Source organism: Chiloscyllium punctatum, chromosome 26 (assembly GCF_047496795.1).
Source record: "Chiloscyllium punctatum isolate Juve2018m chromosome 26, sChiPun1.3, whole genome shotgun sequence".
NCBI classification, from domain to species: domain Eukaryota; kingdom Metazoa; phylum Chordata; class Chondrichthyes; order Orectolobiformes; family Hemiscylliidae; genus Chiloscyllium; species Chiloscyllium punctatum.
Genome location: NC_092764.1, coordinates 18,331,308 through 18,351,309, shown reverse-complemented (window position 1 = coordinate 18,351,309; position 20,002 = coordinate 18,331,308). Strand labels below are relative to the sequence as shown.

The 20,002-nt window shown below is 46.0% G+C and overlaps 1 protein-coding gene across 8 annotated transcripts in view; it reads right to left on the bottom strand.

The window, feature by feature from the left end:
- Positions 1-20,002, bottom strand: part of gse1b (Gse1 coiled-coil protein b) — a 627,491-nt gene that overhangs the window by 292,859 nt on the left and 314,630 nt on the right. The window contains exon 1 of one of the 8 annotated variants that reach the window (XM_072595900.1): positions 8,017-8,047. The exons of the other annotated variants lie outside the window; for them this stretch is intronic. Coding sequence (XP_072452001.1) covers positions 8,017-8,032 — 16 coding nt within the window. The 5' untranslated portion in view covers positions 8,033-8,047. Of the gene's footprint in view, positions 1-8,016; positions 8,048-20,002 lie in introns of those variants that run through there. 8 annotated transcript variants of the gene reach the window in all.

Here is a 20,002-nt window from a genome sequence, read left to right as displayed (position 1 = left end):
CACAGACACAGAAAGAGACACACAGACAGTGACATACAGATAGTGACACAGTCACAAACAGAGAGAGAAAAAACACACACACACATAGTGACACACACACACATAGATACACATAGACAGTGAGACACACACACACACAGACAGTGACACAGACACATGGAATTGTGACACAGAGACAGTGACACAGAATTCCCTTGCTGTCCCACAAAGAATCTGGAGGGATCTTTTATACCCAGAGAACGAAGATCAGAATTTTTGTTGACTATTTCCTCTGAAAGGTGGCCCCTCTAACAGTACAGCAACAAGGAATGGGTCTATGTTGTGCGTGGCAGAGTCTCTGGAGTGGGACTTGATATACGACAGCTATAGCACAGCATTTACAGCCCAGTAATCTGATAAAATTGACAGTGAGCCAAGAAAGATAATTTTAGCATAAGTGAATAGAAGTCTGGTCAAATTGGTAAATAGTAAAAGGCACAGTGTTCTGGAGGCTTAGGGAGAGAATGCTGGACTATAGAAACATTACAGAACTTTTCTTGCCTTAGTAAATCTTTATTTCCTCCAACATACTCCAAAACATCAAGGTAGGTGTCATCTCAACACTACCTCTCAATGTGCTCTCAACCTTCTCTCTGAATGGCCTGAAGAGCAGGTTGTGTCGAAGAGTGTGGTGCTGGAAAAGCGCAGCAGGCCAGGCAGCATCCAAGGAGTAGGAAGGTTGATGTTTCAAGCATAAGCCCTTCATCAGGAATTCCTCATTCCTGAAGAGCTTATGATCAAAATGTCATCTCCCTGCTCCTGGAACGCTGCCTGACTGGCTGTGCTTTTCCAGCACCACACATTTCGACTCTGACCTCCAGCATCTGCAGTCCTCACTTTCTCCCGAAGAGCAGGCCTTCACCTTGGTTTCCCGAATTTTGTAAAATTTCCCGAGGGAAGGGAGAAATGTGGCTTTGTTCCTGAGCTTCAGCCAATAGCTGCTAGGGACAGAGAGTATGAGCTAGCAGCCTGTGTGGAGCCATGCTCTCTACCAACTCTTTCAGTATCCCAATTTCCGGTCCACAAATGGTAACTCACTGCGTTGGAAGAATGTTCTGCTCTGTAGTCAGAGACAGCTTCACAACAACACTGAAAGCACAATTAGTTCAAACTGTCACACAAAACCTCCAAGTCTGACTGGTCAGTGAAGTGTTTATTGGGGTTGGGTGGGGCAGGGCAAGAGTACTGGAGTTTCCCACAGTTGGGGCCTGGGTCCCTAACACTGAGAAAGACAACTTCTGATCACTGTCTAGTGAACACCTATTGGGCAAGATCATTATCAGCTTTTACAGTGAGGTTTTCACCTGGGGAAAACCACTGCCCAGATTCTTAGGTGAAGAAAAATTTCCATGTTACTGGACAGCTAGCAGCACCTATGGAATGATCCTTCACAGTTAAATGCATTCAAAAGGGATTATCGGCCTAAAAATGAGAAAAGCAGATAGGTTTTCATAGCATCCCTACAGTATGGCAACAGGCCAATTGACCCAACAAGTCTGACCCTCTGAAGAGTAATGTACCCAGACCCATTCCCCTACCCTAATACTCTTCATTTTACCTCTAACTAATGCACCTAACCTACACATCCCTAAAAACTATGGGCAATTTAGCATGGCCAATTCACCTGACCTGCACATCTTTGGATTTTGGGAGAAAACCAGAGCACCCAGAGGAAACCCATGCAGACACGGGGAGAATGTACAAACTTCACACAGACAGTCACCTGAGGCTGGAATCGAACCTGGGACCCTGGCACTGTGAGGCAGAAGTGCTAGCCACTGAGCCACAGTGTCACCCCTGTTCATCACAGTAAATCCAAGATTCTCCCTCCCCATTTCCATCACAAAAGAAATTGCTGGAAAACCTCAGCAGTTTTGGCAGCATCTGTAGAGGGAAAGCACTTAATGTTTCGGTTCCTGTTCTTGAGACTCTAAACAACGGTCACTGGACAGGAAATGCTTGCCTTTGTGCATTGTCTCCACAGATGCTGTTAGACCTGTTGAATTTTTCCAAAAAATTCTGTTTTTGTTCCTGATTTCCAGCATCTACCATTCTTTGGCTTTTTTTAAAATAAAGCTGGACCTCACAATCCTAACATCTTATTGATTTTGCTCATGGTCTCTCGGTTAATTAACCCCTTGCTCGTGGAACAAGAAATCCACACTCTTAACAAATGCAAAGAGTGGAATGTTCATCTTCACCCTGGTTACCAGGACACACACACACACACACAGGTAGAGACAGACAGACACATTGACAGACTTACATGCGCGCGGTGCACGCACACACACACACAAACAAAAGGCAGATAGATCAACGGGCACACACAGACAGACACATAGACAGACATGCACACCCACATACACACAGGCAGACATATATACACAGAGATAGACATACAGGCAGAGAGATAGACAGGCATGTTCGCAAAACACAGAGAAAGAGACAGGCACAAAGTGACAGACACACAAATGCAAAGAGAGACAGACTAACACACACACACAAATTGAGATAGACAGCCATGCACATACACACACAGATTTTTGTCTGTTAGAATAATTCATTGCCTCACATGATTACACAAATTAAGATCAAAGAAAGACAATCGTGAAGAATAACATCAGCTAATCTGCTTCCACCACAGAATAACTCTGGAAAGTTGTTGACATGCATTGACCAAATGGGATTCTGGATCCATGCAGCAACACTAACCAGCACTTATATAGCACCTTGTAAATTAAAATATCCCAAGGTACTTCAAAGTTTAAATTCAAAACTATCACAAAAATCCAATCGATTAGATTAGATTAGATTCCCTACAGAATGGAAACAGGCCCTTCGGTCCACTCCGACCCTCTGAAGAGTACCCAGCCTGACCCATTCCCCTACATTTACCCCTGATTATGCACCTGACAGTATGGGCAATTTAGCATGGTCAATTCACCTGACCTGCATATCTTTGGAGTGTGGGAAACTGGAAGTCCCAGAGGAAACCCACGCAGACACAGGGAGAATGTGCAAACTCCACACAGACAGTTGCCTGTGTGGGAATCAAACCACTGAGCCACGGAGGTTACAGCACAGAAACCGGCCATTTGGCCCAAACGTTTTGTGCTAGTGTTTACACACCACACAAGCCCAAATCTCACTTCATCTCACCTTTTCTATTCCTTTCTCATTTCTGTGTTTATCTAGCATGATCAAAAGTGTATCCATCGTATTCACCTCCAGAACTCCGCAGGGAAGGAAGCACATTCCACAGGTTAAACACTCTCTAGGGTAAAGAAATTCCTTTGTTTGATTTACTGGAGAGAAGCTTATTGACACGCATTTTGGATGGTCCCACAACTGTCAACATGGAGTGAAGTTTTCACTGTTGTGGAACTCTAACCTGCAGATAATATCAATCCGTGTTAAAGAAGTATCATGCTTGTGGAATAAGTGGGACTTGACCTCAGGACATCTGGTCCAGAGGTAGGGACATTACCACTACATTAGACCCCCCCCCCCCCCTGGAATTCCAACATGTATGGGATGGATGATGGATGGGAATAAGATCCATAGGGCTTTCTTCATGGAATCAGAACACAGACCTGGAGCTTCCCACCTTTCCTCACACCCTCACTTCCCAATAAGCATTTGACATTTAAACTTCTGAATGATCACATCAGGAATAAATGTGAGAGATAACTTGAGGGAAGAGTTGAAGCTCTGACCTACACAATGTGCTGTCTACAAGCGTGGTGGAAGGTGCATTCGATGGAAACGATGTGGATGAGCATTTTCGGGTGTACTTTGCACGGCTCTGGGGTAAGCGAGGGAGAATAAACATAGAACATAGAAGAATACAGCACAGAACAGGCCCTTCGGCCCACGATGTTGTGCCGAACATTTGTCCCAGCTTAAGCACCTATCCATGTACCCATCCAATTGCCGCTTAAAGGTCACCAATGATTCTGACTCTGCCACTCCCACAGGCAGCGCATTCCATGCCCCCACCACTCTCTGGGTAAAGAACCTACCCCTGACATCCCCCTATACCTTCCACCCTTCACCTTAAATTTATGTCCCTTTGTAACACTCTGTTGTACCCGGGGGAAAAGTCTCTGACTGTCCACTATATCTATTCCCCTGATCATTTTATAAACCGCTATCAAGTCACCCCTCATCCTTCGCCGTTCCAATGAGAAAAGGCCTAGCACTCTCAACCTATCCTCGTATGACCTATTCTCCATTCCAGGCAACATCCTGGTAAATCTCCTCTGCACCCTCTCCAAAGCTTCCACATCTTTCCTAAAGTGAGGCGACCAGAACTGCACACAGTACTCCAAATGTGGCCTTACCAAGGTCCTGTACAGCTGCAACATCACCTCATTACTCTTGAATTCAATCCCTCTGCTAAAGAACGCTAATACACTATAGGCCTTCTTACAAGCTCTATCCACCTGAGTGGCAACCTTCAAAGAGCTATGAACATAGACCCCAAGATCCCTCTGCTCCTCCACCTTACTAAGAACCCTACCGTTAACCCTGTATTCCGCATTCTTATTTGTCCTTCCAAAATAGACAACCTCACACTTGACAGGGTTGAACTCCTTCTGCCACTCCTCAGCCCAGCTCTGCATCATATCTAAGTCCCTTTGCAGCCGACAACAGCCCTCCTCACTATCCACAACTCCACCAATCTTCTTATCGTCTGCAAATTTACTGACCCACCCTTCGACTCCCTCTTCCAAGTCATTAATAAAAATTACAAACAGCAGAGGACCCAGAACTGATCCCTGCGGAACTCCACTTGTAACTGGGCTCCAGGCTTAATATTTACCATCTACCACCACTCTCTGACTTCGACCGGTTAGCCAGTTCTCTATCCAACTGGCCAAATTTCCCACTATCCCATGCCTCCTGACTTTCCGCATAAGCCTAGCATGGGGAACCTTATCAAATGCCTTACTAAAATCCATGTACACTACATCCACTGCTCTACCCTCATCCACATGCTTGGTCACCTCCTCAAAGAATTCAATAAGACTTGTCAGGCAAGACCTACCCCTCACAAATCGGTCCCTAATCAAGCAGTGTCTTTCCAGATACTCATAAATCCTATCCCTCAGTACCTTTTCCATTACTTTGCCTACCATCGAAGTAAGACTAACTGGCCTGTAATTCCCAGGGTTATCCCTATTCCCTTTTGTGAACAACATTCGCCACTCTCCAGTCCCCTGGTACCACCCACATTGACAGTGAAGACAAAAAGATCATTGCCAACGGCTCTGCAATTTCCTCTCTTGCTTCCCACATAATCCTAGGATATATCACGTCAGGCCCGGGGGACTTGTCTATCCTCAAGTTGTTCAAAATGCCCAACACATCTTCCTTCCTAACAAGTATCTCCTCTAGCTTATCAGTCCGTTTCATACTCTCCTCTTCAACAATACGGTCCCTCTAATTTGTAAATACTGAAGAAAAGTACTCATTCAAGACCTCTCCTATCTCTTCCGACTCAATACACAGTCTCCCACTACTGTCCTTGATCGGACCTACCCTCGTTCTCGTCATTCTCATGTTTCTCACATACGCATAAAAGGCCTTGGGGTTATCCTTGATCCTACCCGCCAAAGATTTTTCATGCCCTCTCTTAGCTCTCCTAATCCCTTTCTTCAGCTCCCTCCTGGCTATCCTGTATCCCTCCAACGCTCCGTCTGAACCTTGTTTCCTCAACCTTATGTAAGCCTCCTTCTTCCTCTTTACAAGACATTCAACCTCCCTCATCAACCAAGATTCCCTCATGCGACCATCTCTTTCCTGCCTGACAGGTACATACATATCAAGGACACGTCGTATCTCTTCCTTGAAAAAGTTCCACATTTCAACGACATCCTTCCCTGACAGCCTATGCTCCCAACTTATGCTCCTCAGATCCTGTCTTGCAGCATCGTATTTACCCTTCCCCCAATTGTAAAACCTACCCTGTTGCACGCACCTATCTCTCTCCATAACCAAGGTGAAAGTCACAGAATTGTGGTCACCATCACCAAAATGCTCACCCACTATCAAGCCCATCATTTGTCCCGGTTCGTTACCAAGTACCAAATCCAATATGGCCTCCCCTTTGGTCAGACAATCTACATACTGAGTTCGAAAAGCTTCCTGGACACACTGCACAAACACCGCCCCATCCAATCTACGTGATCTAAAGAGCTTCCAATCAATATTTGGGAAGTTGAAATCGCCCATGACTACTACCCTGTGGCTTCTGCACCTTTCCAAAATCTGTTTCCCAATCTGTTTCTCCACATCTCTGCTGCTGTTGGGGGGCCTATAGTAAACACCCAACTGCTCCTTTCCTATTTCTGACTTCAGCCCATACTACCTCCAAAGGCAGATCCCCCTCAAACTGCCTTTCTGCAGCCATTATACCATTTCTAATTAGCAATGCCACCCCCCCTCCTTTTTTACCATCCCCCCAATCTTACTGAAACATCTGTAACCAGGAACCTCCAACAACCATTCCTGTCCCTCTTCTCTCCACGTTTCCGTGATTGCCACAACATCGTAGTCCCAAGTACCAATCCACGCCTTAAGTTCACCCACCTTAATTCTGATACTCCTTGCGTTGAAGTATACACACTTGAACCCATCTCTGTGTCCGCAAGTATTCCCTGTCGGTGCTACCTTCTCCACAGCCTCCCTACATTCTTGGACATCCTGAAAAACAGCTAACCTACTTGCTGGACTACAAGTCCGGATCCCATCCCCCTGCCAAATTAGTTTAAACCCCCCGAAGAGTGCTAGCAAACCTACCTCCCAGGATACTAGTGCCCTCAGTATGTAGGCGGCACGGTGGCACAGTGGTTAGCACTGCTGCCTCACAGCGCCAGAGACCTGGGTTCAATTCCTGCCTCAGGCGACTGACTGTGTGGAGTTTGCACATTCTCCGTGTCTGCGTGCGTTTCCTCCGGGTGCTCCGGTTTCTTCCCACAGTCCAAAGATATGCAGGTCAGGTGAATTGGCCATGTTAAATTGCCCGTAGTGTTAGGTAAGGGGTAAATGTCAGGGTATGGGTGGGTTGCGGGTCGGTGTGGACTTGTTGGGCCGAAGGGCCTGTTTCCACACTGTAATCTAATCTAATCTTCTGGTTCAGGTGCAACCTGTCCTGCTTGTACAGGTCCCACCTTCCCCAGAATGCAGTCCAATTGTCAAAATACCTGAAGCCCTCCCTCCTACACCATCCTTGCAGCCACATGATCAACTGCACTCTCTCCCTATTCCTTGCCACCCCCCTTTTCTCCTGCTGTTGTTGCACAGTCCCACTTCTGCTGCCACATGACACCGGCAACAACCCAGAGATGACGACTCTGTCCGTCCTAGCTTTTAGCTTCCAGCCTAACTCCCTGAGCTCCTGAATGAACTCCTGAAGGGGAGGGCTCTATCACATCTGACCTCACTCTCAAGAGCTCCAGGTCAAAAGGCCTCCCTTGCCCACAGTACTGTCTCCCCACTGTGACAGGGAGGCTCCTCCTGCCTCACTGTAGTGCAGTCTGGCTGCTCTACATCTCAAAATCAGTGACACACTCTTCCCACTAACCCACAGCTCACACAGCACAGGGCCCAGGTTCGAGTACCACCTACTCCAAAGCAGGGAAGCACATTGGAAATGGTAATGTAAAATATCTACAGCCGACAGGGAGAGCTGGGTATGACCCCAGTTCAGTACTGGATATGTGTGACCACTTTGCTGCTTCAATTGTAGCCTTGAGGTTTACAGCTGGAGAGTGAAGACTGACTGAACAAGCTCCTGGTTTCCCCGACAGGGTTACATTTCCTCAACACTCTCAAACGAGTTACTCCTCGAGAGCAGGCAAGTTCAAACCGCTCAGTGAAACCTGAGCCCTTGTCCCCTTTACTTACTGCACAGCCAAACAAACCAGCCCTTCCCCACCAGAACGGAACAGTCCAGAAGGCAGGCTTTCTTACCTTGGTAGATGTTCATGTCAGGAGGAGGTTTCCCTGAGAGAAGTTACCCTGTTCCCAGGTCAACGCGAGAGGCCAGAAGTGGAGGGCAGGGTGTCCGAGATGGGAAACCCACACAACTTTGCCACGGGCACAAAAAGAGAGAAGGTGAGAGAGCCAGTCTCCTCTTAATATGGATGTCGGTTGCTAGCGTGTATGGTGTTGTTCAAACTTGTCACTGAGAGCAGTATGACTCAAGTTTCTGACTCACTGCAGCCCTGTGACAGTAAGCCTGATATCACACACAGTGCAGAAAGCACACTTGAGGTCAAGAACTGAAATCTCGAGTGATAAGGATCATCGAGACACGGTTCCACCTCTCGGGAGTTTTTCAAAAAGTGAATATTTTGGTTTTGAGGTAGGTGCTTCCACAATCGACACTGCCCTTATGCAAATCTCACAGAGCTGCTGACTGAGTGTTGGCACTTCCTCATTGGAAGCGTTCCTTTTCTCCTGCTGTTGTTGCACAGCCCCACTTCTGCTGCCAACATGTTAGAAAAAAAGATGCCTGCTGCCTGACAAGGTGACAGGTGTTAACTGCCCACAATCATCACTGCTCACTAGATTCATCCCTGGAGTGACACGGTCGCCCTATGAGGAGCGACTGTGTAAACTTGACCAACACTCTCTGAAATTTTTAAGATTGCAAAAGTGTGGTACTTACTCAGGAACAAGCTTGTTCACTCCAAGAACCTCTATTCGGATTCTTAAAAAAAACACAATTTCCTAATCAACCTGTTTAGGAATGTTATTACAATCCTCTGGAACAGGTGGGGCTCGAACCCAGGCCTCCTGGGTCAGAAGTAATAATACTATCACCATAGTACAAGAGCCTTGGGAGTCTCTTAATGCGGGAAGGCAGTTGCTCTGCAGCTACCATACAGTCCTGGCTGGTAAAGTTATTCTCTCATCCTTATTGCGCACCAGAAGCATATCCGCAGGATCTGCAGATCAATAACAGCCCATTTTGGGGGCACTATGACTTACCATCTGTGAGAATCAGGTCCTGAGATAGGGCTTGAACCAAGGGCTTGGGAGAACCCAGAGCCTGGGAAGAACCCAGAGACTGGGATGAACCTCAGAGATTGGGATGAATCCAGAGATCATGATGAATCTACAGATTGGGACAAATCCCGTGAGACTGGGAAGAACCCAGAGATTGGAATGAACCCAGAAATTGGGATGAATCCAGAGATCATGATGAATCTACAGATTGGGACAAACCCCCTGAGATTGGGAAGAACCCAGGGTTTGTGATGAATCCAGAGATTGGGAGGAACCCAGAGACTATGCTAGCCACTGCACAAGGCCTCCTTTAGAAGAACGAGAGGTGATCTCATTGAAAACACAGACAATTCTGAAGGGACTTGACAGGGTAGAGACTCAGAGAGTAAAACTGCGGATGCTCGAAATCTGAAATAAAACAGAAGTGTCTGGAGAAACTCTGCTGGGTTGGCATCATGCCTCGAGAGAAAGCAGAGTTAATGTTTCTGGCCCAGTGACCCCTAAGAAGACATACTGGAGCCAAACCATGTACTCTGCTTTCTCTCCATGTATGCTGATGGAGTTTCTCCAGCACTTGCTAGTTGAGAGACTGGGGAGTCCCTGCTGGGGAGTCTAGTACCTATGCATTCAGTGACAGGACAAGGAGGCAATCAGTTGATCTGGAGCTGAGGAGAAATACCTTCACTCAAAAGAATTGCGAGTCTTCAGAATTCTCCACTCCAGAGGTTATGGATGTTCGATTGTGTAACATAATTAAGAACGTGACGGAATGATTTTTGGTGGCTCAATTAAATATGGGGAGCAGGTGCAAATGTGAACTTGCAAGAAGAGACGAGTCATGTTCATGATGAAGGAAGAAGACGTCTTAAGGGGTTAAATGATCCCTGCTCCTGTTTCTTATTCTTTGATGTTAAAGTTATACTTATAGCTAGGCTGAGAAAAATCAAAAATACTGGAGATCGAGAACAAAAATAAAGGACTCTGATATTTGGCTAGCAGTGTAGAGCCTCCGCCCCCCCCCCCCCCCCCCCCCCTTCCTCCTCACACTATATGGCCTGTTTTCAGGGAATGGCTCAGGGAGCCATCTCCTTAATGGTCCTCAGGATTGAAAGTTCCTTTGTATGAGCAACATCCAGTGACTATCCCGATTCACCATCATTCTGTGGTGGAGAATGCTGGTTTCAGGTGCGCCTGAGGCTGATGCACATCACAGATTTCCAGCCGGGAAATTCTCAGCTGACCATTCTGAGCTACACTTAGTGAGGAGAGACACTGAGAGAGGAGCCAGCTCAGGGAGAACGGTGATCCTGAGGGAACCTCCACCTTCAAGCAGTGAGGGAAACAGAATGGGGAGGTGTGTTGAGGTAAGGCAGTATCATCAACCCAGGCTGTCTGGAATAACTTGAGAATTCTTCATTTATAGGCAAACACTAACATTTATGAGGTGAGTGACAGATTTTTAAACCTTTCAACTGCTTGGTTCCCCAGCAAAGTCTTGACTTTAAACTAGATTCCCTACAGCATGGAAACAGGTCCTTCGGCCCAACCAGTCCACACCGACCCTCTGAAGAGTAACCCACTCAGACCAATTTCCCTCTGACTAATGCACCTAACACTATGGGCAATTTAGCATGGCCAATTCGCCTGACCTGCACATCTTTTGGACTGTGGGCGGAAACTGGAGCACCCAGAGGAAACCCACGTGGACCCGGGGAGAATGTCACCCGAGGCTGGAATCGAACCTGGGACCCTGGTGCTGTGAGGCAGCAGTGCTAACCACTGAGCCACCGTTCTCATTTCCAAATCCCTCCTTGTCTCAGACTACGACACTCCCAGATTTGTGTGCTCTGCTAACTCTGGCCTCTCACACATTCTCCATTTTCTTATTCTACCATTGGCACCTGAGTTGGCAAGACTTTAGGGCAGAAATGTACCTTGGGCAGGGTGGGGGCGGGGCACTGAATTAGAGAAAAGATGCTGCTAAAGTACCTTGAAGTCAAGCTCATCAGTGTCCCTGTGACAAACACTATTGTAACAGAGAAAACGCTGGAAAAATTAACTGAGGGAACCAAGTTTATAAATGTTGACCTGGGGAGATGATGGAATCGACAAAATTGACATTCAGTTCAATCTAGTTAAATAGGACTTCAGGAGTCTATATTTGTGTTTTTACAAAGCAGTTTCTATCGACCAACATTACAGCTATCAAACCAGGTTCACCTCTGCTGTTCATCCACAAAATCTGCATTTAACCCCCTGAAATGGCACAGTACCAAACAACTTGGATCTGACTTCAAAAAGGTCAACAATAAAAAAGTAGCATAGTCATTCTGCAATAGCCCTATAGTATATATACACTTAAATGTAGAAGAGCTTTATTAAATATCTTGGTTCAATTCAAAAATCTCATCCTCCAAATCAAATTACTTGATGCCTTCACTTCTTCCCATGTCTAACAGCTCTGTTTTCTTCAAACTGTGATCTCTTGATCAATGCCCCATTCCCTCGAGCCTGCAGTTATGAATCAATAAAAGCTAGCTATCCCCATGTTCTAGAAGTCCTTCCTCAAACCTCTCCAATATCTCTCTCACCTCCTTTAAATGTTTGCTTGAAAAAAAAATTGTCATCAGCCAGCAAGAATTTGGTAACTTGTCTCAATGTCCGTTACTTTGGCTGGGTGTTAACATTTGTATGCTTACATACAAATTTGTATCCTAGGATTATGTGGGAAGCAAGAGAGGAAATTGCAGAGCCGTTGGCAATGATCTTCTCGTCTTCACTGGCAACTGGGGTGGTACCAGGGGACTGGAGAGTAGCGAATGTTGTGCCCCTGTTCAAAAAAGGGAATAGGGATAACCCCGGGAATTACAGGCCAGTTAGTCTTACTTCTGTGGTAGGCAAAGTAATGGAAAGGGTACTGAGGGATAGGATTTACGAGTATCTGGAAAGACACTGCTTGATTAGGGACAGCCAGCACGGATTTGTGAAGGGTAGGTCTTGCCTTACAAGTCTTATTGAATTCTTCGAGGAGGTGACCAAGCATGTGGATGAGGGTAGAGCAGTGGATGTAGTGTACATGGATTTTAGTAAGGCATTTGATAAGGTTCCCCATTGTAGGCTTATGCGGAAAGTCAGGAGGCATGGGATAGAGGGAAATTTGGCCAATTGGATAGAAAACTGGCTAACCGGTCGAAGTCAGAGAGTGGTGGTAGATGGTAAATATTCAGCATGGAGTCCAGTTACAAGTGGAGTTCCGCAGGGATCAGTTCTGGGTCCTCTGCTGTTTGTAATTTTTATTAATGACTTAGATGAGGGAGTCGAAGGGTGGGTCAGTAAATTTGCAGATGATATGAAGATAGGTGGAGTTGTGGACAGTGAGGAGGGCTGTTGTCGGCTGCAGAGGGACTTAGATATGATGCAGAGCTGGGCTGAGGAGTGGCAGATGGAGTTCAACCCTGCCAAGTGTGAGGTTGTCCATTTTGGGAGAACAAATAAGAATGCGGAATACAGGGTTAATGGTAGGGTTCTTGGTCAGGTGGAGGAACAGAGGGATCTTGGGGTCTATGTTCATAGATCTTTGAAAGTTGCCACTCAGGTGGATAGAGTTTGTAAGAAGGCCTATGGAGTGTTATCGTTCATTAGCAGAGGGATTGAATTCAAGAGTCGTGAAGTGATGTTGCAGCTGTACAGGACTTTGGTTAGGCCACAGTTGGAGTACTGTATGCAGTTCTGGTCGCCTCACTTTAGGAAAGATGTGGAAGCTTTGGAGAGGGTGCAGAGAAGATTTACCAGGATGTTGCCTGGAATGGAGAGTAGGTCGTACGAGGATAGGTTGAGAGTTCTCGGCCTTTTCTCGTTGGAACGGCGAAGGATGAGGGGTGACTTGATAGAGGTTTATAAGATGATCAGAGGAATAGATAGAGTAGACAGTCAGAAACTTTTTCCCCGGGTACAACAGAGTGTTACAAGGGGACATAAATTTAAGGTGAAGGGTGGAAGGTATAGGGGAGATGTCAGGGGTGGGTTCTTTACCCAGAGAGTGGTGGGGGCATGGAATGCGCTGCCCGTGGGAGTGGTAGAGTCAGATTCATTGGCGACCTTTAAGCGGCATTTGGATAGGTACATGAATGGGTGCTTAATCTAGGATAGAAGTTCGGCACAACATCGTGGGCCGAAGGGCCTGTTCTGTGCTGTATTGTTCTATGTTCTATGTTCTATTCTTGTAAAAGACTATGGAGAATATTTTGCGACGTTGAGGGGGCTATATAAATGTGAGTTGTTATTGCGTTTAGTGAATTTATTGGGAATTTCAACAAAATAAATAAAAATGGCTTCAGTTCTGCTTTCAAATTTGTCAGGAAGTTCTTGACAGGAAGGAGTTAATGAGGATTTATGACTGAATAGGTTACTATCAGTGCTGAAGCATTAGTGCGTATTGGTGTTCTTCTGTGCAATGTCAGTAGACAGCTGGAATCAGTTGTTCTCAGCTAACTAATGATCCATCTACTGGGTTTCGACCCACAAACTTATTCTGTCCAGAAGGAGCTTTCCTCAAACTACACACAATAGGCCCACTGTCTCCTGAACGGTCTTGGTGAATGGTGTAAAGTGTTTCTTCGCAAAGAACTACCAACGAAGAGGGGGATTTTCTGATCAGCCTTGGATATTTTCTAACTTTCTGTTCAGAAATGTTATTATACACTCTGGAGCAGGTGGATCTCAAACTCAAGCCTCCTGGCTCAGAATCAGGGCCACTACCGCTGTGTGACAAAAGCCCCAAAATTAATCTGCTTCGAGCCAGACTCAAACCAGCGACTGAAGAGTGTCTTTATCAACTTTACAATCCTCTGCTCTACCAGATGAATGGTTGAAGGAGCACTTGAACAGCTTTTACTAATACAGGAAGATTAACATATGCAGTATATCAGAGATTAGGGCATTCCAGAGGCAGTGTTTGCAACAGGCTGCCTGAACAGGCAGGTCAGATACGAAGGCAGAAGTGAGGACTGCAGATGCTGGAAACCAGAGTTCAGACTAGAGTGGTGCTGGAAAAGCACAGCAGGTCAGGCAGCATCCGAGGAGCAGGAAAATCGACGATTCGGGCAAAAGCCCTTCATCAGGAATGGGGTATCAGGTCAGTTATAAATGTAAACCTTCTGACAGCAAGTGACTTCAAAACACAGAAATGATTGCCATCAAGTGCACTGCATGATAAACCTGCAGTAAATTAGTCACGAACTTTACTTATATCATGAGAACAACATAGGGTCCTAGAGTCATAAAGCACGGAAACAGATCCATCAATCCAACCTGTCCATGCTGAACATAATCCCCATGAACCATCCTCAGTGTTCACTATCAATGCAGGAACTGAGTGAAAGCAGAAACGATTCTGACTACCGCACACCCCCTAAGACTCCTAAAACAGAAATGAAGCAAAATAGGAAGCTATTCATCTCCTTCTGTTCTCAACTGTGTGACCCAACCCACATAACCTGTCTTTGCCCCACAGCCCTTATTACCATTGGCTAATGAAAATCTGACAATCTCAGTTTGAAATTGATAATAATTCTGGCATTATTTGTTGCTTGAGGAAAAGAATTCCTCAGTAAACACAAGTCCGTCAGGGAGTGGCCCGCTTGTGATCATGTGGGGGAGGCGATGGCTTTGTGTTATTACTGCAAGTCTGTTAAGCTAGAACACCCAGGAAATGTAATGGGGTCCTCAGTTCAAACACTGCCCAAATTCAATTTTTAGAAATCCAGAAAAAAGAATCTTATGAGGAGTGTGAAGCTGATGCTGATTGTTAGGGGAGAGGTCCGTCTGGTTAATTAATCCCCCTGAGGCAAAGGAATTTGCTATCTTCACTAGGTCTGGCCTAGGTGGGACTCAAGACCCACACCAATGAGGCTAGTTAACTGTCCCATGAGAAATAACTGCTGAGTTGATGATGCCCACATCCCGTGAACAATTTATTTTTAAAAAGCAGTATCTTCAGTGCTAAAACAATCACACTGGGCGACAACAAGACAGCCACTATTTTATAGTTGTGGTTCATCACCCTGCGATTATATCCGAGCACTCTGGTGCAGCAGCAATATCACTGGCCTGGTAACACAGAGGCTAATGTTCAGGGGACAGGAGTTCAAATCCCACCATGGCAGCTTGTGGGATTTAAACTCAACAAAAATAAATCACAAGGCAAACGATAATTCCAGTCAGAATAAGCATGAAATTATAATCACTTATGGGGGAAAAATCCACTGGTTTGTTAATATGATTCAGGGTCAGAAATCTGCCACCCTTATCTGGTCTGGCCAACATGTGACTCCAGACCTAAAGCAATGTGGTTAACGCGTAACTGTTCTCTGAAATGGCCCAGCAACCAACTCTGCTCCAAGAGCAATTAGGAATGAGTAATAAATGCCCAGCCTTCCATGTAATATAAGTATGCCGTGAAAGAACAAATTAAAGAAAACACAAATGTTCCTCAAATCATTTGAAATGCTCACTAAAAATATTAACATTTTCACTCCTCCAAGTTTCCAACGTACAACAGAAGAGTTTAAAGAAAACATTTTGAATTTTAAAATTATATATTTCGTGCTGGCAATTATTGGATGAATTTCTCTGGTGTCTTATAATAGCTTTTCTATTAAGACTTTATCTCAGCGTCAGCGTCTCCCAAAAGCTTGATTGGATTTGATGTTTCTGCCTGAACACTTCACTAAATGATGAACAATAAACATAAGAAGGTGAGAATATAAAGAGTTGACAACATGGCCCTCTGAGCTTGCTCTGTCGTTATATCCAACCTGGCTGCTCTTTGCCTTCAACTCTATTTTCCTGCCAACTCCCCGTATCCCCTGATTTCCTGAGGGATCAAAAATCTCTCCATCCCAGGCTTAAGTGTACTGAACAATGGGGCATCTACTTGAGTCATATGGTGGTCTTGTTTCTACCTTTAGGCTAGAATCTGCAGTTTCAAGTCCCACCTCTGGACTCAATACCATGTGAAGTGCATCGTACTATTTGATTATCAATCTAAAGACTTCTGAAATGCCAGTTGTAGGTGATAAGAACAGGGGAGTTGATACATAAACAGTTTCATGGAGAATATGGAGAATATGTTAACACAACCCACTACTGGAGAGTGTAGCCACTGTATATAAATGAACAAACTAGGAGTATAAGTTGGCCATTCAGCCCTTCAAACCTACTGTCATTCAATGAGATTGTGGCTGATTGTTTCTGTTCAAAATTCCACAATTTCATCGACCCTGATGACCCTTTGATCTCCTGGTTGGTTTGTGGAGCGTGTGGGATGAAGTAAAAATACAGACAATGACTGGAGAACAAAAGGTTATATTCAAACACACAGTCTGGTACTGGCGAATGAAAGGTTAAACTGTAAACATAGCAGAATGGATGGCTATAAAGGCTGCACACTACAAAGTAATCTAACAAATATGAAAGCTGTTCACATTGGAACCAGTTCACTTCTGGGAATCCCTCTAAAGCTGCCTGCCGTTTCACGGTGCCATGACTGGGAGGTGCAGCAAAGTGGCTCAACCTGTACGACCTGTAGGAGTCAACAGATACAAAACATCACTCCTTAAAGCCTGACAGCTGCTTTGTTATTTGAAATACATAAATTCACAGACCATCAGGCTAAGTGAAGTCAAAGCCTATGCCTCTTTGTGTTTCATTAAGCACACCACCCCTTTCCCCAAAGCCCAGGTAGTGTCTTTAAATGGAGTAATCCATCATTCAGCCCAAAGCCCAGTGCTTGGAATGGGCGGCATAGTGGTCCAGTAGTTCGCACTGCTGCCTGACAGCGCTAGGGACCTGGGTCTAATTCCAGCCACAGGTGGCTGTCTGTGTGGAGTTCGCAAATCCCCTGCAAGGGATTCCTCGAGGTGTTCCAGTTATTCCCACAGTCCAAAGATGTGCATGTTAGATGGATTAGCCATGCTACAGTGTCCACGGATGTGCAAGTTGAGTGGATGGGAAATGCAGGGTTACAGGGATAGGGTGGGTCTGAGTGGGATACTCTTTGGAGGGTCAATGTGGCCTGCTCCCAGACTAGGGATTCTATGATGTGAAGGAGCTGGTGTTGGACCGGGTTGGACAAAGTTAAAAAATAACAAAACACCAAGTTATTGTCCAACAGGTTTATTTGGAAGTACAAGCTTGTGGAGCGCTGCTCTGATGGTTTCAGATAAAGAGCCCAGTCTTACTGCCGCATATCACTGGCAGCGTTCACAATATACTGCGATGAGGCAAAGGTACTGTCATCTTATCAGATGAGAGGGCTGCTCTCTTGTTACAGAGAGAGAGAGAGAGAGAGAAAGAGAGAGAGATGACTGGTGGAGGTTTAACCTTAGGGTTACTACGCCTCAGGCAAGGAGAGATAGAGAAGGAGAGACTTACAAGGTAACCTTAATGGTGTGGGAATTGAACCCACGCTACCAGAGTCTCTCAGCATGAATAAACAGTGAGGTGAAGGGGTGCAAAGGTGGCAGATTCAAAAAGATGCCCCTTTTTCTGTGCTGACAGGATCAAAACTCAGGCGTGCATACAAATTCCTGCCAGTAACATCAACCATCCCCCTGTCTCCACCTCTCACCCCCACTCCCCACCCCCCACCCCAAATCCCTGACAAGAGCCTGATAGCCAGCTGGCTTTCAGCCAAAGCCGCTGTCTCCTCACTAATTCTGTTTTCCTGAAGTTATGACTCTCTCATTGACTCCAAAAACAGTACGTTGATAAAAAGAGAAGGCTTTCTCAGGAAATCCTGCAGGCTTCATCAAACACAACTGGTCACAGCACACGCGGGGGTAGATTTTAACAGAAGAATGGGAGCACAACACATTTCCGGCCAGCATTACCCCAGAGGGTTATGACACTTCCTCCTCCAATGCCTCTCCCGTCGTTCCAAATACCATTTGAACTCTCCCCATTCCCAACCCCCAATTATTTCCCACCTCTGTGACTTCAGCTGCGTGAGTGTATAAGGAACCTTGCCAAGTTTGTAGTTCAGTATAATGAACCGCTCAGAGGGGTCTGGTCATTTAATACTGTTGTATATCCATCACTCACACACACACACACACACACACACACACACACACACACACACGGGTGGACAAAGCCAGAAGGTTTATTTCACATCACCAGCTTTCGGAGTGCTGCTCCTTCATCAGGTGGAGGGAAGCACACAGATATAGAATATATAGGCAGAGGGATAATGGCAAAATAATTAAGAATGTCACCAGATATGTGGAAATAGTTTGAGTGGAGTGGTGACAGGATGAATAGCAAGTCTGTCCACACCGCTCGCATTACATCTGCTCAAAAATATTGTTATTCACACCTTTGGAGTGGAGGATTTGAATTTAGGCCCCTTGGCTCAAAGATAGGGACACTACCACTGCACCATAAGAACCCCAACCTACGTGCTCAGACAATTAATAGTCACCACCTGGTTCTTCTTAGTTTTGGATAAAAACATGCAGAAACTGGACAATGCGAGAGAGGGAGAGAGAGAGCGAAAGTGTGTGTGTGTGTGTGGTGGTGGGGGGGGGGGGGGGGGGGGTGTGTGCAGGGTGGAAAGAGAAAAATAAATTGACCTTGGAGCACTTTGTAATTTATCCTGCTCTCAGCAAATATCAGCGGGGCCTTACCTGTGGAGGCCAGAACAACACTGAACAATGTACATCTTTTCAGCATTCTCAGCAGCTGCAAAATAAAACCCTTCTCCTCTATTTGCAGGCTCCGACTCCCTTTACCACAGTCCCACCTCCTCTTGGCACACACGGAATGGGGCTCTGCACAAGAAATGCAACCCGCGGAGCCAAAAAGAACACATCTAGTAAAACACCGGTAATGTAATAAACTGCCCTGAGGCAAAAGGAAAGTTTAACGGAGCTCAGTAAGAAGATATTCAGGCAGATGAGCAACAATTTGGCCAAAGAAGTGGGTTTTAAGGAGTGTCTTAAAGGGAGAAGTGCAGTGGGCTAGTGGAGAATCACAGACTCTTAAAGGCACAGACACTGACTAGAGCAATTAAACAGGGAAGACAAGAGAGGGTCAAAAGATTCAGTGAGTGGATGGGATGGGGTGGGAGGGGTGGAGGAATGAAGGGGGATATTAAAGAGGTAGGGAGACATAAGGGCATCGAGGAATTTGAAAACAAGGATGTGTGAGAGTGAGAAAGACAGTGTGAAAGAGAGACATAGTGAAACACAGTGGGAGAGTGTGATGGAGACAGAGAGAGGTGGAGAATGAGGGAGTGTGAAAGAGTGTGAGGGAGTGAAAGAGTGAGTGTGAGGAAGAGAAAGTGCATGAGAGACTGAGTGTGAGAGAGAGTGTGTGAGAGGGAGAGAATGCGAGAGGGAGAGAATGTGAGAGGGATAGAGTATAAGAGGAAAAGAGTGTAAGAGGGAGAGTGTGAAAGAGGGTAAGGGAGTGAAAGAGAAAGTGTGAGGGAGAGAAAGTGTGTGAGAGACTGAGTGTGAGAGAGAGTGTGTGAGAGGGAGAGAATGCGAGAGGGAGAGAATGCGAGAGGGAGAGAGTGTGAGAGGGAGAAAGTGTGAGAGGGAGAGAGTGTGAGAGGGAGAGAATGTGAGAGGGAGAGAGTGTGAGAGGGAGAGAGTGTGAGAGGGAGAGAGTGTGAGAGGGAGAGAGTGTGAGAGGGAGAGTGTGAGGGAGAGAGTGTGAGAGGGAGAGAGTGTGAGAGGGGGAGAGTGTGAGAGGGGGAGAGTGTGAGAGGGAGAGAGTGTGAGAGGGAGAGAATGTGAGGGAGAGAGTGTGAGGGAGAGAATGCGAGAGGGAGAGAGTGTGAGGGAGAGAATGTGAGAGGGAGAGAGTGTAAGAGGGAGAGCAAGAGCAAGAAGGTGTGACAACTTTAAAATCACGAAGCTGTTGAATCAGTAGCTGGTGC